The sequence below is a fragment of the Pagrus pagrus genome, assembly GCF_965226575.1.
Source record: "Pagrus pagrus genome assembly, chromosome: 13".
NCBI classification, from domain to species: Eukaryota; Metazoa; Chordata; class Actinopteri; order Spariformes; family Sparidae; genus Pagrus; species Pagrus pagrus.
In genome coordinates this window covers 26,352,929-26,374,511 of record NC_140197.1, presented here as the reverse complement: position 1 = coordinate 26,374,511, position 21,583 = coordinate 26,352,929, and the positions used below count along the sequence as shown (strand labels likewise).

The 21,583-nt window shown below is 38.6% G+C and overlaps 1 protein-coding gene and 1 long non-coding RNA gene across 2 annotated transcripts; one reads left to right on the top strand and one right to left on the bottom strand.

Moving 5' to 3' along the window:
• Nucleotides 1-1,914: 1,914 nt before the first annotated feature.
• LOC311268633 lies at nucleotides 1,915-13,481 on the bottom strand. The gene is made up of 3 exons (XR_014623990.1): nucleotides 13,396-13,481; nucleotides 10,573-10,722; nucleotides 1,915-2,853 (listed from the first exon to the last, which is right to left on the bottom strand). It is a non-coding gene; the product is annotated as an uncharacterized lncRNA (long non-coding RNA).
• Nucleotides 9,151-21,476, top strand: LOC311268632 (hemicentin-1-like). Its single transcript, XM_084372375.1, has 11 exons — nucleotides 9,151-9,352; nucleotides 11,232-11,507; nucleotides 11,582-11,908; nucleotides 12,323-12,541; nucleotides 13,085-13,312; nucleotides 13,419-13,682; nucleotides 15,662-15,931; nucleotides 16,020-16,208; nucleotides 17,560-17,766; nucleotides 18,001-18,237; nucleotides 20,192-21,476. Exons 1-11 carry the CDS (start codon nucleotides 9,295-9,297, stop codon nucleotides 20,392-20,394), a joined length of 2,478 nt encoding a protein of 825 aa, XP_084228501.1. The 5' UTR covers nucleotides 9,151-9,294; the 3' UTR covers nucleotides 20,395-21,476.
• Nucleotides 21,477-21,583: the final 107 nt, after the last annotated feature.

Below are 21,583 nucleotides of genomic sequence, written 5' to 3'. Positions count from 1 at the left end.
GTTTTTTAATACATTGAAGTTACAGGGACAGTGCACATTACTGACAGAGATTCCTGTAAATGTGCCAATTTAGCCATTTTGGATCATTTTCAGCTGTAGCCACTGGCCAGGTGTAATAATCAGTATCGTAAAAACTACTCAAAATGCATACTTAAGTAAAAATAAATATATCGTGTTAAATGTTGCCACGGCAGAAAGGAAAGTCACCCGTACAAATAGTCTTAAAGTAGCTGATATTATGTATGTATATGCTTTGTTGTTGATCCAACAAATTATTAAAAAAAGGAACCACTTTGACTCTGAGGCAGCATGTTATCTGTAAAGTGACGAGCAACTAAAGTTATCAAATAATTGTAGTGGGGTAAAAACTACAATACTGGCCTCCGAAATGCAGCAGAGTAGAAGTATAGACTAGTAATAAATGCACTTCAGGGAACATCCATAATACATAAAACATAAGACAAAGCAAACATCAAATGGTTTGCATATTTTCAGTAAAATCATGAAACTATTTTTGAAAAATATTACACAATATGATATGTTCACTTGACACATAACACTGTGAAAACCACAGTGTGTGATGCACTGATGGGAACAAAAAATCTGTTTGTTCCTCTGAAGTGAAACAAGATGAATCTTGTAGAATGATGTGACAGGTCATGAAATCTGTTTTTGAATCACATTTCCTGCCTGAAGTGTGTTTAAGGTTAGCCTGCAACACTAACGGAAATGTCAATGGTGTTGGATTTTAATGAAGTACATTTACTGAAGTACTGCACAAAAGATTTAGGTATTAAGCACTTCCACTGGATGCTACTTTATAGGTCAACTCCACCTAATTTTGGTGGTAAATATTGTATTTTTTACTCTATTACACATATTGAACATATAAATGACTCATATCATTAAAAGTTAAGCCACCCAGTAGTATGTTAAGTAATTAAGATTAGCTTCAACTTTACCAGCTGCAATATTAAAGTGATGAATACATTAATACATCAATGATATTATCCAGTGATATACACTGTGATTCTGAAATGGGTTATTCTGCATAATTAGTTCTTTCATTTTTGGTACTTTTTGATGCTAATTCTTTTATTTAACTACTTTTACGTCATTTTAAATGACTTTTACTTGCAACAGAGTATTTTTACACCGTAGTATTGCTGCTTTTACTTCAGTAAAAGATGTGCATACTTCCCCCACCGCTGCTCTTTATGGCTAAGATAAATAGTACATGGAGGCCTCTGATCTGAGCTCATGTGAGGTTCTCTCCCACCCGTCACAAGTAACGATTAATTCAGATTAAATCTGACTAACAGGAATCCCACTTTTCGACTCAGTTGGCTTTGACCTTGCTAATTAGGTTTTCCCAGAGGCTTTGTTATGGCATCAGAGTGAGCGTATGTGGTCGATGTGGTTGCCACCGCTGAGGTTGCCCCTGCTGAGGTTTCCCAAATCCATATGTTATCCAACTGTTTGCAGCAGCAGCCCCCTCCTCCAACTTTGCCAAAAGCCCTGTCTGCCCCACAAATCTCTGCTCAGGGAGAGTGGATCACATTTGTATGGAGGTTAAAGAGAGTGTGATGAAGTCTGGATGTTTGATTTGACACTATGCTGTCATCTAGTGGTGACTTCCAGTAATCAAGGAGCGGTCTGGTGTTGAGTGTTTAAAAAAATACTGTAAAACAATAAAGTATTCCCACTTGGACTTTTTTTAAAATGTTGTTATCTTGTTATTAGATAGGCAGATCAAAGAATCTTAAATGTTTCTCTGGAGGTGAAGACGTTTATTGTCCAGTCTGATTTACTTCAGGATCACTTCGCTGCCTTCAACACGTGGGGGAGCCAGAGATCAGTGACTTTCATGCAGTGGCCTCTGCAGTGTAAGCAATAAAAGAAGCCCCTGGACAGAACAAAGAGCCATTAGATAAAACACTCACATATGTTTCTCTGTGTCCCTGTGGAAACTTTTAACCTCATGAACAGATGTCTTCGGTAGGTTTGGGGGATATCATGCAAAAGGGGTTGGAGGACTTGTCGTCAGAGCAATCTCTGCCAGATGATGTAGGAGGGTCTCTGCCGTTCAACTGGAAAAATATTTACAGTTTATTACTCCCAAAACACATGACATCATCGCTCACAATCTATTAAAACTGCACGTCCAGTTTTCTCTCCCTCTGCTGATAAAACTAATCAAACTGAGGCAAATTAAAATGATCACTCGCCAATTCATTTTTATTGTTTCTGTGGAAAATAAGAAGAAACGTCTAGTTAGAAGAACCTGACTGTCTAACCTCTTTGCCTGTCCACCATCACGCAGCTCCTAAACATTACCATATGGCTATGATGTCAAACGTTATGTTGTAAAGTTATGACCCTCTCTTGGGACAATCAGGCCCAGATAGAGTAGTTAGAGCCTCCCTCAATAAGAGGACCTGAAACCCACTGTCAGCACATTTCATGTCAGGCTGAAGTATTTCAGAGTAGGACTGATTCAAGGTTGCTTTCCTTAGCTATTGTTTGAATTGTTGTAAATGAGCAAAAGAGGGGGGAAAAACATGATTTTCTTTGAAAGATGAGTCAGGTGATTTCTCAGGAAAGTGCACTGTATTGTCGTTATCTAAAAAATGTTTTCTTTAATCTGACACAGACTTCTACAGTTCCTGTCAAAGGGTCATAGTGGCAGATCCTTTGAGTCATCCTCCCCCACCAACTTGGAGTTTCTGGATGAATCTGATTGTTGTCGGTACACAGTTGAGCAAAGGGGGAGCCTTGAAGGGGCAGATTGTTCTTGGAGAGGCCTTCTCCTATGACTCAGCTGGACAGGAGTGAGCCTCCCTTCACAAAACACTAGAACAAAACAATGTAATTACTGTGAAAGGAGGTCTTCAGTCTCAGCTGAAACGTTCAGCTCTCCTTCATTTCCAAGTGAAGAGAGCTGTTGCATTTAAAAGGAGCCGGGAGAAAGGAGCAAAAAGAAAGTCTTACAGTGGAAAGGAAGGGGTGGGGTGAACTGAAACAGAAAACTGAAAGAGGGAGTTTTAGGCCAGCAACAGTAGGCAGAGATCCAAATGTACTTAATGCATAATAGAAACCACAGGATGTATTTTCTAAGCAAAGGTCAAGGTGAAATAGTGGAAAGTAAACTGATTATAATACAATCAGAAGAGACAGACAGAGGCGACAGGAGGATCCACGGTATGTGGTGTCCAGTAAGCAGACAGGAGGCCATCTGATAAGAAGTAAGATCAGGAAGAGAGACTTCCAGTCTGTGCTGCCACCTTGCATGGCTCACACTGACTTTAAACACTCTTCCTGTCTTTTGTGGACTCCATAGAATTGTCTGCAGTTAAGTGGATATTTCCTGCTTGTTATCTGGTTCCTGCATATAGCACACTTACCCTTTCCAATTACAATATGATTATTTAATCTTATGTCATGCTTTTTCAGGTTAATGAATGAAGTTTGTTTTGGCAACCAAGAGAAGGTCAGCAAAATAAAAATAAATTGTGTTGATAATAAGAGCCCTGGCTTTTAGCCATATTAGCGGCATGTCTTGAAGGATAGCAATGTTGGTCTATGGGTCAGTCAGTCCAACACTTTTGACATTCGTGATGCCCAAAGAATAAATCCTACTAATTTTGGAGATGCCCTGATGTTTCCTGTACACCAGCATTAGGTCAAAGTTGTCAATTAAACGGAAATATCTCAACGTCTTCTGATTGGATTGGCACTAAATTTGTTGATGTTGAACACAGCTAAAGGTGCCATACTATGCTCATTTTAAGTTTTATATACTATATTTTAGTTGTCTACTAAAATTGGTTACGATAATTTTTTTCTCATACTGTCAATTGCTGCAGCACCTCGACTCACCCTCTGTCTGGACGCTCCGTTTAAACTCCCCCTCTCCTGAAAAGCTCAGTCTGCTTTGATTAGTCAGTTCCCGCAGGCACTGAGTAGACTCTGGCCACAGTGTTTCCTCATCAGCTCTGCCAGTGTTTTTGTAACCACAGTTGTGCTTGGGAAATGGATGAGGGCAGTGACTGTATAGTTGTGACATCACAAACTTATGCAAGTTCTGACAGAATACCGCCTGTGTGCATTTCCCACGAATTGAGCGATTTGATATTTGAAAACGCAACCCTCAAAGGTGCTATTTGTAAGAAAGGTTGATTTTTGACTCCCAACTCCTCAAATAATGACGTTTTGGGATGACGGCCAACCCGTCCAACAATCCCAAAGTGTCATTATTTGACAAGTTGGGAGTCAAAAATCAACTTTAACGTCATTACGCACGCAATACGCAATTCCTATCAAAACTGTGACGACACGGCCCAGCTTCAACAACAAGAACAATGGGGGATTATTGAGCTTTGTGCTGCTGACTGTACTTAGTTTATTAACGTTCCTCCAGCCAAGTGTAGTTTTTCTGCACCCTTACTGTGAAATGATGGCTCACCGCTCTGTTGAAAACGTGCGCAGACAGGTGTTGTTTTTTCGTGGTGTGTAATTGCGTCATTACACCGCCATGGCCTGGCATGCACAATACAGCATTTTCAGTCATTTCTGTGGATCTGTGTGCACAAGGATTGTTTTCACAACGTTAGTATGCTCTTGCCTATACTGAAGCCAAACTGTTCAATCACTTGAATGATTTATGCATATTGCTACCAGAAGGAGGTACATTTGTAAAATTAAGGTTGGGTGTGTGTTGTAAAAGGCTAATATAAAGTTATTATAATGCTCTTACGTTAAGGTTTTGAAGGCAGATATGAGCGATGAAGCAGGTTTACATCTGGATTGTTTCAACTTGTCTGAAAGTTGCCAGGAGAGTTTGCGTGAAATCAGATTGACTGTACTTATTTGCAGTATCCTTTCCAAAAGCGCAAATGCATTCCAGAACTGACCCCTGCTCAGTTTAATGATCAAGGCAAGAGCGCAGTGCTTGACAGGGGAATTCATCTTACTCAGTGTTGTGGAATGTAGACTCTGAACTCTCAGTGGGAGAGTGTGTGCAATGTGAGGTCTGAACAGAAATCAGCGGATGTGAGGGGAAACTGAAATCAAACTTCGCTGGAATTAGAAGATAAATTACTTCTGTTGCGTAACAGCGTTTTGAACATGAAATAGAAGTTCTAGTATTACTCTGAAATTCATTCAAGTTTAGACACAACTGGGAGGTGAATACTCTCTAGTGGATGACTAAAATCCTCTGTGGAAACCAGTTAAACTAATAAACTGAATCGGTGCGGTTTGATTCGTCATGCTGGTTTTCCAGGAAGTAAGATAAAATTACACTACGTGGAGGGAAGATAAATATATATGATTTCCTATGTGTAAAAACCATTTCAGGAAATCCTGAGTCTATCCAACCACACTGACACTGACACTGACACTGGCATCATCTCTCTTCCACGAGATAAAGAAAACTGTTTCAAAATGCCAGCAGAGACACAAGGAATCTGCAGACACAGAGGGACCTCTGTTAGACTCATGCATTTTCCATGATCACATTACAGTAAGCTGTGCTTCAGTAAGTAAATGGACAACACTCATATTGTTGCACTGTGAATGTTTCTGGTGTTCTTCTCTGTTTTCACAAATCTACCCGCTGAATGTTAAATACCGGCTCAGTTTTATAGATTTAAGGAGACGGTGAGAAAAAAAACACAACACAAACATCCAAAGCTGATGTAGGCTTTTCTCTAAAGTACAAGGACATCCTATCAGTGCGCCGACAAGTCATTAGTCTCTGGATACATGCAGTCAAGTGTTTTTCCTTTCCTTTTACAGCCATTTCCTCTTTGTCACAGGAAAAGTTTTAAAGAGGTTACGTTATCACCTGGAGCCTCGTTGACGCTATTTGAAGTTTACTTTTAAATCGTAATGACGTTAATGACATAGTTCACTCTCTTTCTCTTTTCAATCTTTTATTCCATCACTTTCAGTTTTCTTCTTATTTTGTTGGGGAATTTCCCTTCATCCTTCAAAGAACGGAAGTTTTGTCTGTCTTCTGGGAGGAAAACAGACTTGAGACATTACTCAAACCATGATAATCTTTTGAACAGCATTAATGAGTCTTATTGTCTTGAACATGCAGAAATTTTGATGGAAGGGGAATCCATTGTCCCTTCTCTTTCCTATTTCTCTATCTCCTCTGTACGCTGCTGGAAACAGATCAGCATCAGCGTATATCATCACCACCACTTAAAAGAAACCCTTTATCTTGAGAAAAAACCCTCCCATACAAACACTGCTATTTTTCAGACCATTAAATACTATGTGACTGACTAGTGTAAAACATCTGAGCAAAGTTAATAGAAATGAGCCGGAAATTCTTTAAAGGTGGCCGGCTGGGCTCTCTGAGGTCGCTACATGCAAGTTTAAAGCTGATAGTGATCACACTGCATGCTTGATAACATTTCGGAGAGTCAAACACACTTTTGAACACTTCAGTTCTGTTCCAATAATCTTTGTTCAGTTTTCAGTTCCTCTGGTTTAGCTGCTGGGAAACACAGACCCATTGTCAGGAGATTAAAGCTTACCACTGGCTTGACACCAATAACATTTTATTGAAATCTGCATAGCAACCCTCTGAGCGTGATATGACTGTGTGCAAAACCCTCCTGGAGTGAGACTGGAGGAAAGAGTAATGCATGTTTTATGTTTTTGTGAGTAGGGAGTGTTTTAGCAACATGACTGGAATCTCAATGCTTGTTTTCTTAAATGAAGCCCCCTGTTTGTCTTTCAGGGACTCCCTTGCTGCGTATCGTCTTCTATCATGCCCTTCTGCTCCCATCCGATGGACTGCTGAAACAACCTTTGACCCTTACTGGATTAAAGACGTCTTGCTGTGTGCAGCTGTTTATTCTCAGCATTCTCACATTCCCTAATTTAAGTGCAAACACATTGTTCTGCTTTTTATTCATCATTTCCATGGGTCACAAGAGCTAAGGGAGGATGTGATTACTGTTCGTTCCCCCTGCACTCCTACAAAATCAGTGTCTCAGCCCCTAGATTTTTTATTTATCGCTGAAGATGTACCTCCCGCAAAGCTATCAACCTAGGGTGACTCAGCATTAGAATCCCTATAACCATCACATCAGTGCAGGAGGGCAAGAGCTCCCCATTTCAAGGAATTAATATCCTGCAAATCCTGGAATATCCCACACTTCTGGAAATTGGAAACAACCAAAAACAGGATGTGACTGTGTGGAAATTCCACAGATCAAATTTACTTCTTCCTGAAAGTGAAAGAGGCCTTGTTGGCTGAAAAAATGTTGTGAGGAAATTAGCCAACATGTTTATCTCACTACAAAGCTCAGTGGATCTTAATAAACAACATAAGTCATATCCAATTTCTGACTCATGACTCACAATTCACCATGAGTTGCAACAATGTTATCTTACCAAAAACATTTGTTTGATACTGGTAGAGCTGCGAACACTCAATCTGTCTCAAAATGTGGGTGTGTGGGTGTGAATCTATGCGCTGGTGACCTCAAGAAGTGTGGGCATAATGAAACCGCATGCATACAAATCATTTTTGATGGTTTAGCTTGATTGAGAAAAGAAGCATGATACCATCGCTGTCATCAAATGTGCTCCTTAACATATGGGTTTTGTATTTCTAGCTGTGAAACAGAACATCATGTAGGTGTCTGTTTCATTCATGTGGTGAAATAAATTCAGTCTAGATTTTAACCTAAATATAAGTGGTGGCTGGTGAAAAAACTGGGGAAGAAAGGAGGAAAACAAACCCATTGTGTCATGTTATTTTACATATGTCTGCAAACATCTGCACCTTGAATTTAATCAGGCACAAGAGTTTAAGTTAGCTATCCTATCATCTGCTGACGGGTTTACACTGCAGCAGTGCATCAAACTTGGAAAAAAAAAAAAGAGAGTGGTAAGCAATTTCTTTGCTTCTCTTTTCCTTTCTTTTGTCTCTGCAGAAATTTTCCACACAGTCAGATGTGTTAAAGAGAGAAAACAGAACAACTGTTCCTATTTGCAATATGATTTTTATCTTCTTTTCTTTGGGAAAATTCAGCAGCTGCGCAAAGTTATTTAATATTTGTAATATCTGTCAACAAATCAGTAAAACAGGCCTATATTTTCATATACAAACCCCATAAAAAATACTTCAAATATGTTAAGATAACTTCAATGTACAGTTGATCCTAGAAGGTAATTTCAAGAAAATCAGAATAAAGGATGTGTAATCCTTCATGTCTTTTGATTTCATTTGTAGTAATTTAAAAAGAAACTTAAGAGTACAGTGCCTTTGAGAAGTATACACCCCCCTTTGGATTTTTCCTATTTTATTGCTTTTATAAATGGAATCATGATCAATATAATCTGTCTTTTTGACAATAATTTAAAAGAAAATCCTCTTTAATGTCAAAGTGAAAACAGATTTCTACAAAGTAATGTGAATTAATTAAAAATATATAATGCAAAATAAGTGACTGCATAAGTATTCACCCCCTTCAAGTCAGTGTTTAGTATACGCACTGAGTCTGTGTGGATAGGTCTCAATCAGGCCTGCACGTCTGGACACTGCGCTTCTTGGTAAACCTGCTCGAGCTCTGTGAGGCTGCACGGGGATCAGGCGTGAACAGCCCTTTTCGAGACCAGCCACAAATTCTCTATTGGATCGGACTTCTGTTGAATTATCTCTTTAAAGGCGGGTGATTGATTAATTGGCATTACTTCATAGAAATCTGTTTTCACTTTGAGTTGTTTTGGGTTTTTTTGTCAAGAAAGCCAAATTATATTGACCATGATTTTTTAATTTATAAAAGCAATAAAAGGGGACACATCCACTTTTTATAGGCACTGTAAATCTAGTCTCACTCAGTCTCAGTCTCATTTTTAATCACTCAGAACAAAGACACTAAAACATTTCTTCAGTTTGACAAGATATCGAATTAATCGTGACTAAATACAAACATGAATCAATGTAAATGTGCTAAAAATATAGCAAATCAGTACAGCTGAATTCTCGTGTAGGCTTTAAATCTGACTGACTCATGAATAAGTAGCCCACACAAAAAACCACTGTAGTGCGACTGTACGAGAGAGAGAGAGAGAGAGAGAGGGAGGGAGAGAGAGAGGGAGAGGGAGAGAGAGAGAGCATGTGTCTCTCTCTCCCTCTCCTGTGAATGTACTTCACTGGTTTACTACGGAGGGATCAGGACAGCACAGCCCCACAAGAGCAGCTGAGCAGAGCTGGACTAAACGACAGAAGGGACATTGTTCCGGTTAGATGAGTAAACAAATCAAATGAGTGGAAGGACATCATTTGTTCGGCTCTTTGTGGGGGTCCTCCTCACTGCGACAGGTAGGCGCTTTACACTTTCTTGGCAGAAACGATGGTCTATAGATTTTCATCATGTTTGTGATCAATATTTTTGTCTTGACATTCCACAAAGGGGCAAAAGCTGTTTTAATAATAAATTATCTTTATGAAATAAACTGGAAGGTGAAAATGCCAAATGAGCTTCTGTTATCGACACGTGGGCTCATCATTTATTGTAAAATAGCGACAGGTAAGAGGGCGACATGCCAAAGATGCAGAACTTTGTTCTTACCAGAAGGGAGCAGTATAATGTGAGAGAAACAGTCAGCTCAGCGCACCGAGAGCAAACTGGCCATAACAAAGAAGTTCCACATATCCAAGGCTGAGACTGAAACAATCCTTAACAAAGACACCGAATAATCCCTCGAGAGAACATTAAAAACCCTCGAGTCCAGCAGGAACGAAGGCAGAAACATCTGAACTAAAACTATTAAATAAGAACCCCATGATTAATTAATTAATTAATTAATTAATGTGAAGTTGAGGTAACAAACTGAACTCAATTTACTGGCATTATCGGTACAGAATGAAAAAAAGAAGAGCCTGCATTTATTTCATGACTTTGATTTTCCACTATTGAAAAGATCTAGAGGAACATGTACGGAAAATATTTCTTACATTAATTGCAAACCTTCTTAAAGATCAGATTTATTCCATCACATACATATCCACCTTTTTCCTTTGTTTTTATTTATTTATTTATTTGGTTGTGTGTGTGTATGTGTGTGTAATTAAGGGTCGAAAGTAGTAGCAGATTTATTAGCATATCTGCCAGAGTATAGCAAAACGTATTACCAAATATGAAATCTGATATTCACTTTTTGTACTTGGACTGACTGTTTTTCATTGTTCTTGGCACTAAAGTTTAAAAACAAACAAACAAAAAAAACAAAATAAAAAACAAAAATTGGAAGTTCCCCTTCAATTTACTGACTAATATCCTCCTTTTAATAAATAATTAAGTGTTTACTGAAATCGAATTAGTTCTTTTCAACTCAGTTTTCTTTTTCATGGCATGTTTTTTTTCTTTTTTTACTTTTTGCTGACAAACATGCTCAAAATAAAAAGTGAGAGTGTTTAATTTAAAGTTGAAAGATTGCTGTTTTTAACGGTGCAATATGTAAGAATTGGCCACTTGTTGAATTCCCACTTAAAACAAACAGGGGGCAGCATATCACCAGAGTAATCACCAGAGCCTTTACCTAGTCAGCACATTTACCCGTGCATCTGGTGGTCCAGACTGGGAGCTCGGGGCACCAGGGAGGTGTTGGTGTTTACGCCACAAGCACAGGAATGTTGGACCAGAACGGGCTGTTGCTAGCTGGTTAGCATGCTCACTTCAGTAGATATCTCTGCAACACAATACAAAGATATCATAACTTCAAAACTGTTGCGTTTTCATTCTGCAGATATTTTTTGTTAATTTCTTAATGTTTTTAACTTTCCTACATATTGTACCTTTAACTAAAAAGTGAAAGATTACTGTCTTTTTTACTAAAATATTGCACAACTAAGTCAAGATATTCCCTCTGAATAGGAAATATTAAATGGTAGCCTGATGATGGAGGAGATGCTTCAGAGTACCTTGAGTAAAACTAGTAGGCTATCATACAGTGATGAAGGATTTTACAAAATTAACAATGAAGACATGTATTTCAGCTTTTTGACTTGATTCACAATTTTTCAACCTTTTTCTTAGATAACCACAGCTTCCACAAGTCTTTGACATACAGTGGGCATGCACTCAAAATCCAAGTGGGAGGCAGTTGTTGAAAATCTCCATTTGAATTAACGTGCTGACAATAAATAGAAGGCAAACATTGCAATGACGTGTTTCTGTGACTTTGCCTCCGTGCTGCAGGTGTACACGCCTCCTGTCCCATTGAGTTGAGCCCCCCCGGTGTCGTGCTGAAATATGGAGACTCTGTTTCAATCAACTGCAGCACATCAGCGACAGAGTTCAGAGGAATGGGCTGGGAGGCAACAAAGGGAGGCACAGGTGTGAAGAAGGTCAATCATTTGACCTGGACTATGGAGGAGGTAACAGACTGGGAAATCGCTCCCCAGTGCTTCATCAACCCATCACGAGAGAGTCAATTTACACAGTGCCTCTTGGAACCCAAAATTGTACTTTACAGTAAGTCTGCTTCTATCTTCACGGTACATCACGGATGCTGTGATGGTGTCTGATAACCTCTTCTTCTTCTCCAGAATTCCCAGAGACCATCAGTATCAGCACCACCGGTGACATCCATGGTGTGATTGGCGAAAACGAGACCTTTGAAATCACATGTGGCATCAACGATATAGCACCTGTTCAGAATCTCAGTGTAAGGTGGTACAAAGAAGATACAATAGTGCATACAGACACTTTTAACAATACCAGTAAGCCACCGGTGAATCAGTCATCTGTCTACAACTTTAAGCCGTCAAGAAAAGACAACGGAGTAACATTCAGATGCGAGGCACATTTGGACCTGGGGCCAGAAGGGCCACAATTGAATGTATCTTCTCGAGAGTATCAAATTACAGTTCACTGTAAGTATATCATGAGCAGTCACCTATGTGAAATGGTCCTTAATGCCATATTTAGGTTGTTTAAAGTTTTATCAATCTGTTATGTTGGAGTTTGGAATTACATTTACATTTTTCTATTTCTGTTTTTACTAGAGCCTCAACAGTTGTTATTTAATTTGTGTAATTGTGACAGTTTCAGATAAACCAATAATTGAGAAAATAATCATCCGATTAATTGCTAATGAAAGTAAAAGCTGTATGGCCTTATTTTTTACTATACTAAGTTGAACTAGTTTTTGGGTATTGACCGTACGTCTTAAAGGGGAAAACACATATTTCAGTCAGTTCTCTTGTCTAATTTCTGTCAGAGTTGCTTTTCATCTGTTAAATAAAAGTAAAATATCATAAATCATTGCTTTACATGTTTCTGTTTAGTTGGACCGGATTTAGAGTGTTCTGCTGAGCTACTGGAGGGGGATACTTTGGAGACGCTTTGCAGTGCGACAGGAAATCCCCCTCCTTTTGTCAGTTGGCGGAAAGATGGACGGCTGACAAACTCGACCGTCCCACTGAAGAGGGATGATAAAGGGAATTACACTGTACAAGCTGAGGGCTTTTCCTATGTTGAAAAGGTCCTCCAGGTTAACGTAGTGTGTGAGTATCACATTCAGTCTTCAATACAAACAACGAAAACATTTTGTTTCTGGAATTCTTCAGTGATAACTAAAGTTATCAAAAAAATAAGTGAAGCCAAATGTACAATATTTGGCTCTAAAATGTAGTGCTGTGGACACAGAACATGGAGATGATTGAAATTGTATTTAAGTTAATTTTTATTCATATATATTTATATCATTACTTATGCATTAATGTGTAAGAAGCATTTTACTGCTGTAGTCAGTTGCAGTGATGCTAATTTTAACACATTTTTGGCTACTATTAAAAAATGTAATAATACATTATACTGTATTAATCTGATAGATATAGTGAAGTAAAAATGACAACATTTGCCTCTTAAGTGCAAGAGAGTTTACATACAAAGTAACATGAAATAGAAATATCCATGTAAAATACAAGTATCTCAAATTGTACTTCAGTACTGCACTTGAGTGATTGTACTTGGTTTCATTCTACCACTACTGGCTGGGTGATGTATATTTACTCCCCTGTAAGTCTAAAGTGTTTTTGTGCTTTCAGATGGACCAGAGTTGACATGCCCAAGCAATTACACTGCATCTGAGAACGCTCCTCACAATCTTACCTGCTTTGCTGTGGGTTATCCTACACCTAAGATCACCTGGTCTAAAGAAGACGAGGTGGAGGATCTTCCTAAATTACTGACGAGAAGTGATGCAGGGCAGTACCTGATCACGGCTTCAAACAGTCGGTCAAGTGTCACGCACACAGTCGAGATTACTGTCCTATGTAAGTTATTTTGATGAATATTTTAAATACCTATAATTAGCACGAGTTGTTAAACTGGAGCATTTGCTTTCTCTCTGACTTACATTGTTTAAAATGGTGTCTCTAGACCCTCCATCGCAGATACTTGAGCTTGAAGACTCTGAAGTCGATGTTGGTTCTACTGTGGGGTTTAAGTGCTCCTCCATGGGCAACCCACGACCAAATTATTCCTGGACTTATTTCCGGGTTTCCAATGTGATGGAAACAAATGAAGATGGAGTGTCCCGTCTGCTCATCCGCAATGCCAATGCTTACAACATGGGCTCCTACACATGTCATGCCTGGAATGACAGAGGAAATGTCTCTAAAACAGTCAGAGTCACTGTAAAAGGTAAGGTCAATATCATGTATCTACTACTTTAGTGTAATGCAATAGGCTTATTAAATAAATCAGAGCTTCTCTATGATTGGTAGCCTGCTCTTTACATTACATAACAATGTCAACTGTATTATTTTTATTATATAATGTATGCCAGCTCTTTGTTTGTCAGCCATGCTAGTCACATGGCTTTGGCTATATAGATGATGTTGGTTGGTCAAGAAGACTGAAATATCTGAATACTTTCAAAACATATTGCATTCATTCTTGCAAATTAGCAAATATTAGCATGTTAGCACACTTAACTAAGATGAACATGGTAAAGAAGTCTGCTAAACGCTAAACCTAATGTTAGCACTTAGCTCAAAGCACTGCTGTCTCGCTGTGCCCAACACAGTACACAGTATACACACACACAATATATATATATATATATATATATATATATATATATATATATATATATATATATATATTAGCAAATGTTGGATTTTTAAGATTGTAAACATGGTAAACAAGTCTGCTAACATGTTAGCATTTTAGCACAGACAGTACAGCATCACAGAGCTGTTAGCATGGCTTAGCATATGATCTTAGTATTTGTTTTGTACTGAGCTGTTTTGTAATATTTACAAACCCTTTAAAAGCTAAAGTTAAACACTGTTAGACTTTGCGTCAAGAAACCACATTATTTTTTATTTTTGTGAAAAAAAAACCTGTAAGCTCTGAAGTAGCTAATTCTGAAGTCTGCTTTACATACAAGGGCGTTAGCTTATATTTGTCAGTGGTAAACAATGTATTTATCATAATGCTGTTATGCTACAGTACCTCCATCGCCATTTATAGACACAGGGTGTGTGTGTGTGTGTGTGTGTGTGTGTGTGTGTGTGTGTGCCCACTACCCAGTGTTAGGGGGAGGGTTGTTTCGAGTTTCCTCTCCGGTGCTGCAGCCTTAGCTTAGCTTAGCTTAGCTTAGCTTTCCTCCCCAAAAAAAGTCAACAAGTCGCCGCTGGCTCGTCCCATTCAGCTGAGGGGAAGCGTCAGAAACCACAGAGAAGCTCACTGTCGCAGAAAACGACCGACAACTGTTGGGAAAAAAACCCTCGAAGACTTCCCTCCAATGGATTATTTAAACCCTCTTCGTCTCCTTTCAGTCCTTTTTACTTTAGAGCTGCTGTCGCTTTCTAACGGGACACAGTCGAGTAAGTTGTGCCACTTAGTTGAGCTAACGGTTACTTACAGAGCTCATGATGTCTTTTGTGTCCATGTCTCGATTTGGCTGAGAGAAAAGTGTTGTGTGTTGATTGTTTGGGTCTGTTTCTGTAGCCTGCTCTGTGACGAGGAGATAAGTTAGAAAAGTTAAGAGGAGGCTTGTAATGAACTGAATATTACACACACATGATAATACTGTGAATACTGATGAACTGAGAGGGAACTGTGTATTCACAAAAAAAAGACTTGAACTAATGTAAAACAAAGTGTGTCTCAGTATATGGAGTATATTTTTAGATTTAGAAACGTGTAATACACACAATAGGTTAAAAAAAATTAAGGTGATTAACACATTTGAATTTTTGACGCTAGAAAACATAAAGTTAATTTATTGTCTATCATACCTGTGTATGTGTGTTTTATAAGTTGGAAAATTACCTAATGTTACCTATGGTTTTATGATAAAACAGTATCTTTTTGTTAGGATTACTGTTACACTTTATATTAGGTATAAATAATAAGCTGGGTGGAATGTGACACATCTCACTGATATGTATGTTGCTGTAAGGTCCAGCACAAAGAATGGTGGGCAGTAAGTGCAGACTTTCCTCGGGGAGGGGTATATCCTTCCTGAGCCTTTTCCTGTTGCCTCCTGCCACACAGCTTTTGTTCAGCAGTGTTTCACCAGAGAGCTGGATGTGGAAATGTTGTGTTAAGATGATGGATGTGTGTGACTTGGACTGGAATAACATGTCTCACCCCCACTCTACGTTCCACAGACGCTTCGAAAGAATGCCCCGTCGTAATGAGTCCAGACAGGATGGTGATACAATATGAAGAAAGCGCCGAGACAGCCGAATGCAAGTCAGACGCCAACGCATCCAGCAACGTAAGAAAAGGACCATACTGGGAGGTTCCACATGGCACCAGAACTGAGAGTGCAACTTGGACTCCTGACACCCAAAAAGACTGGGACCCAAGGCCCGCTTGTACTGGGACGTTTGATGGGATAGGAACATGCAAGAAACATTTAGACTTCACTCTCTACAGTACGTATTGCTAATTTATTTCATACTTTCACCGTCATCAACTTTAAATGTGTTTCCAAATGTCTGATTCTTTTACACTTCTCTCCAGAAAAACCAGACAGTGTCTCCATCCTCCTTGTGGGTAACGCAAGCTCAGTGGAGGAGGACAAAAAGTTCAAGTTGCAGTGTGACATTACCAACGTTGCTCCTGCAAGAAACCTCACTGTGCGGTGGTACCTAGGGAATACAACCCTCAAATCAGATGAGGACGATCAAAAGTGGGGAAACATAAGTGAAGGTAATCTACAAGAGCTTGTCAACCTTGTAGTCCACAACAATACAGACATGTGCTTACATAAATTAATAATCATGAGGTGGAACCATTATGCAGGACAAATTAAAACTTACAATCACAAAATTAAAGGAGCAATATGTAAGATATGGCCAGAACTTTAGTTAAAAACATTCACAAAATGAACTTATATTATCAAAAGAGCGTGAACGATATGTCAAAGACGTCTGTGTACTGTGTTGCAGAGATGTGTACTGAAGTTAGCATGCTAACTGGCTAGGCCCGGCCCACTCTGCCCTGTAATACAACTTTGTACCAGCAAGAGGCGACAGTCCGATAGCAACCCGTTGTTCCAGCTGGCAGACACATGGCATCTATTAGTGACGTTAATGAGCAAAATAAACTCACAAAATTTCAAGTAATGAAACACTCTGACTTCTATTTTCCTAATTAAACGTAAAACATAAATGTTGTTGGAGCTACCTTCAAATTATGGCCTATGTTTTACAAATTATACCTTTAATGACCACAGATATTACACAGTTCATTTATTGAGATGATATACTGTAGATTAGTTAAATTGTGGAACATTTGAAGTTAATTTCAATAACCATCAGTTATCCTAATGATGCAATGCGTAATTTCCTTTTTTTTAATCATATATTGCTCATTAAACAGCCAACATGATTGGTAGAAATACATTTTTATGACTGCTGTGTTCTGTGAGATGTGTTAAAGTGATACAGTTTTTCTGGTTCTCAACCCTGGTTCTCACCAACTTATCTCTTTTTTGCATCAGTGTTTGTGTTTCCTTTTGAGACACTGTAACAATCAGAAAATCAGGTGGTTTTTGTGGCTTCTTGAACACACCACCTGCAAAATTCACACTCTTACCAACACGATACAAGTATTTTGCAGCTCTAAATCAAAATGCTCGCTGCAAACACAAGTTAGCGTACTGACTGTAAGGATCCCACAGTTTTCCCATTCTTCCTGCTGATGACATTTCCTGTATCCACTCATCCCATCACACATCAGCTTTTAGACATTTTTTGTTGTTTGTTAGCGGACAGAACTTTGACGCAACACAAAGTCAATGGAGAGCGATGAATTGTTTTTCCCTCCAGGATGGGTGGGACTTGGTTGAGCGCTGTCTCTACTGGCTCATAATATATAATACAGCGAATTTTACAAAAGTTTTGGCACCCGTAAGAAGTTTTAGTGTCTATTTTCAGTCCAGAAGTGGTTTAAAGTAAAATAAGACTTCACTGTTGACATGTTGACAGAACAGAGTGTGACAGACAACAGAAGAATGTTTTGAATTGTCTTTTTCTTACTTTGCATTTTCTTCCATCAGACACAATGCAAGTGACTGGCTGCTTTCCCATGAACAACACAGACTGTGACATCAATGTTACTCGATCCCCGTTGAACGTATCGACGACCATCACGGTCATTCTGAACAAAACACACAACGGAGCGGAGATCAAATGCGAAGCTGTGTTGCGGCTTGGACTTAATGGAACAAACAAGATGTCCAGTCCCATCAACATCACTGTCAACTGTGAGATCACATTTACAATCACTGCTCAGTAGTCATGATTAAGACAGCACTGTAGGATCTAAGTGATGATGGACATTTCATGGCAATCACGATATTACTTCATTTACACTTTCAAAACAGTAGTGCACAGGAGCTTGTTATTTTAAGTAAGAAAAAATGCAGGACAAAGTTTAAAACGCTTAACTATCATATTAGTATACTCATTTTGCTCTATTTGCCATCATTTCTCAACAGATAAGCCCAGCATTAATACCACAAAACTTCCAGAATCAATCCCATTGTTCAGAGGTTATCCCGAGCAGCTTGTCTGTGAAGCTGATGGAAACCCACCTCCAAATATCCAGTGGCTCGACAGCCGAGACGGTCGTGTGCCTGGAAAGATTCTCAATGTGACTGAGGCGGGTTTATACAACTGCAGCGCCAGCAATGATATCGGCGCAGTCAACCATGTTGTCAAAGTGGTTCTAGAAGGTAAACAACACTCTGTTTAAGAAAACATGCAGGCCTTTCTATTAAAACATGTAATAGATCTTTTTTTCCTAAATATATAAAGTGCCTCAGTGAAACCAGATGTCTGGCAGAAGAGTTGAAGGCTAATAAATACATATTCCAGTCTTCTCCCCATATACAAACTGTATAGGAATTTTAATGGGTTTCTGTTGCTTAGAATGTTTTTCTACTTTCGATTGAGGTTTTTAACATCTGCAAATTATTATATTTAGTAATTCCCTGCACAGTTTCTCTGTGTCACTGTGATCTATAACCCTTTATCAGACCAAATACATAAAGAGACGCATTAGTGAATTTAAGTTGACAGAAAATGATCAACAGTGTAGCAGAGCGAAGGATTCTCTCCAGCCATATAAATGTATTTAAAATATCTCTGTGTGATTGTCTCTGAGCGTTATCATACTACACTGTTTGCGCACAAAGACAGACACAAAAAGGCAGAAGGCCGGTGAAATGTTTGGAGCTTCTGGTATGGTTTGTTGAAAATATCAAGCTTCTTTATACAATAACACGTCTTCTGTTGTCAGATGTTATTATGAGACCGGCTTCCTTGTTTTCACAATAATTATACAAATGCAATTAGCCTGTGTTTCCTGTGATAACGATGTGAGCTGTGTCAGTCGTTTAGGAAAGTAGATAGCGATGACTGTGCGCTGAGAAACAAAAAGAAAACCAGAAAGATATGGGTGCAAGAAATTCTTCAATGATGAGAGGAGTTAGGAGAATCCAACACTCTGTTACAAGAGTTGTCGTTGTTTGAAGACAAACTTTATTTATAGTTTTTGTACGAGTCGACATTAATTATCCTGGCGATCGTCAAAGAGGACATCAGTAAAGACAAAACACACTTCAGAGACCCCATTTGGCATTATCTCTCAGGTAAAACAACATTTTTTAATGTGTAATTTACAGCCTAATATTATGTTACATGAGCGGTTTAATAAGTCATGAATGTGACACCCTGTAAATTCAGATGGATTTTGATTGGCTGTCAGTGTTTCTAGTGTTCATCAAATCGCTTTGAAAGTGATCCTAATGATATCATTTGCCACTGTGGTTATACTTTTTAGTGGACTCTACTTGAGTTAGGATGGTTTTAAGAACTATGTATTTTTAGTTATTGTTCTTGGTATGGACGGCTCTTAAAGGTCCACTTTGTAGTAGTTGAGTCTCATTCCCAACTCGCCAAATACTGATGCTTTGGGTTGGTGGTTGGCCCGACTTGCCAACCCTAAGTGTCGGTATTTGATGAGTTCAGACTAAGACTCAGCGATCAACTATCTTACAAATTGGACCTTTAAGGGTAGGTCAGATGTCGATCAAAGTTGATAATTAACAACCTTTTCATAATGTTCATGCACCTACATCCTATTTGTAAAGTGTGTACAAGCTGAAAAACAGAAGCAAAGGATGCAGGTGGTTTCACTCAACCACATTTTAAAATGCATGAGCAGCTAAAATAGCCATTTTTACATCGTGGAAAATATGCAAAGAAAGATTGCTTTGCAAAAAACTTTCCAATAATCTCACTCTAGTTCATAAGTCATGGTGTTTATATTAATATTAGGTGCAAAGCCTATGTGTTTATTTATATGGCCTAATAACTAGATATGTCAGATGTTTGTTATTTTGAGTTACAAAATTTGATTTCGTCATGCAACCTTTTGTTTTATAATGACAAATAAATCACCTTGAACCTGGGGTTTACAATATCCCTGCATCAAGTTTTTTTCAGATATTCATAACTTATTATTGATTATGACAGGAAGCATATGCCTTACTTTGAAATCCTGGACAAGCACGAGTCCCTGGCAGCAATGACTAAATTTGATCCATGGCAGTTACATTTGTATTTATAGCCATTTATTTTGAAATGCTTAAGCATTAATATGTCTCCTGTTTGGTTTCATTACAGAGGACTACCTTCCCCTCATAGCTGGATTTGTGGCTGTCGCTGTTGTTGCCATCTCCATCGTCTTCCTCTTCATCTACTCCATCTACTACAAGAACACCAAGATGCGCCGGTATAATCTTAAAAACGCCAAACTCAGCACGCACAATGGCAACGTGGCTCACAACGGCTGGGACATGCAGTTTCCTATGACCAAACTGTCTTAGCAGTACATGTGTTGATAGCACAGGATGGATAGCTGACCACTCTGAATGAGCTGCATCTCTCTGCCAACACAAACTACAGTGTTTAAAAGCCTGAATACCACTCCACCAGCTGGCCGGACTGTTTGGAAATCTGATTTTTCCGCCAAACATTACACACTCAGTCGTCTATTTTCTCACATATAATAGTATTTTAGCACACATGGAGTAATGTAATTAAAAAATGAGCAACCTTTGGCTTGAGATGTACAATCGTATATTTACTACTGGATTTGCCCGCTTTTCACTGGACAGAAAGAAGAGGAGGAGCAAGGACACTTTGGCTCTGACCTGCCATAAAAACTGTTTTGATATTTTTTTTATGAGCACAAAGGGAGTTTGTTATGATTATGAATGTTTTTGTTGTCCTTGGATTCAATGATGCTTGTTTAAAAGAACTGTGCCCCCTAATATTCACTCAAACTTAGATTTCTGTATGTAATTATTTTACAAAGCGATCATGACTTTAGCATATAAGAAGTGAGCCTGATGTGATTTAAATGCCTGTCTGCCTCTCTGAAGGTGTGACATTAAATCTGTGAAAAAGGAGACCAGTATTGCTCTATTAGTGGACACCATTGCTTGTGCACATTTTTCATTGAGCCCATTGTCCCTTCACTATAGTGCTTGTAAGCCACTCTGCACTTGATTTTGTAGCCCTCTCTGTGCCTGGGCCTTTGTTGTGCCATACTGTGTCAGGCTCTGGCCCTATGGGACAAATTGTCTTGTCCAACAGTTAAATGCTTTTGTATGAATGACTGCAGGCATTATTGCCTAATGCCTATCAAACTGTATATTCAGGATAATATTTTATGTAAATGCAAGACATTTATATTTATTTATGAGAAAAAGTAAAGATGGAACAATTTAGTATTGAAAATGGACTGCAGGTATATAAACGTTGAAAATGTTGGAATGAGCGAGTAGAGATGAAATCCTACCTGTGATAAATGACATGAGAACATTGCAACACGTTTGTGAATAAGGCTGTAAATATTTGTGACTGTATTGAAACTATTTTAATATTAAAAATATGGCTTTTCAAACAGATTGCTTCATTATTGAAATCTAATAGATCAGAATATATCTGGCATGCACTGATGTATGATCAGAACTAATAAGACTGATTTTGTTGTGTTTTCAAACAACTGTA

Excerpts from the sequence above, each read along its gene's own strand:
- LOC311268632 (XM_084372375.1), top strand. The coding sequence starts at position 9,295 with ATGAGTGGAAGGACATCATTTGTTCGGCTCTTTGTGGGGGTCCTCCTC. Across the intron at positions 15,932-16,019 it reads TTTAGACTTCACTCTCTACA|AAAAACCAGACAGTGTCTCC; the intron begins GTACGTATTGCT and ends ACTTCTCTCCAG. Across the intron at positions 17,767-18,000 it reads CATCAACATCACTGTCAACT|ATAAGCCCAGCATTAATACC; the intron begins GTGAGATCACAT and ends ATTTCTCAACAG.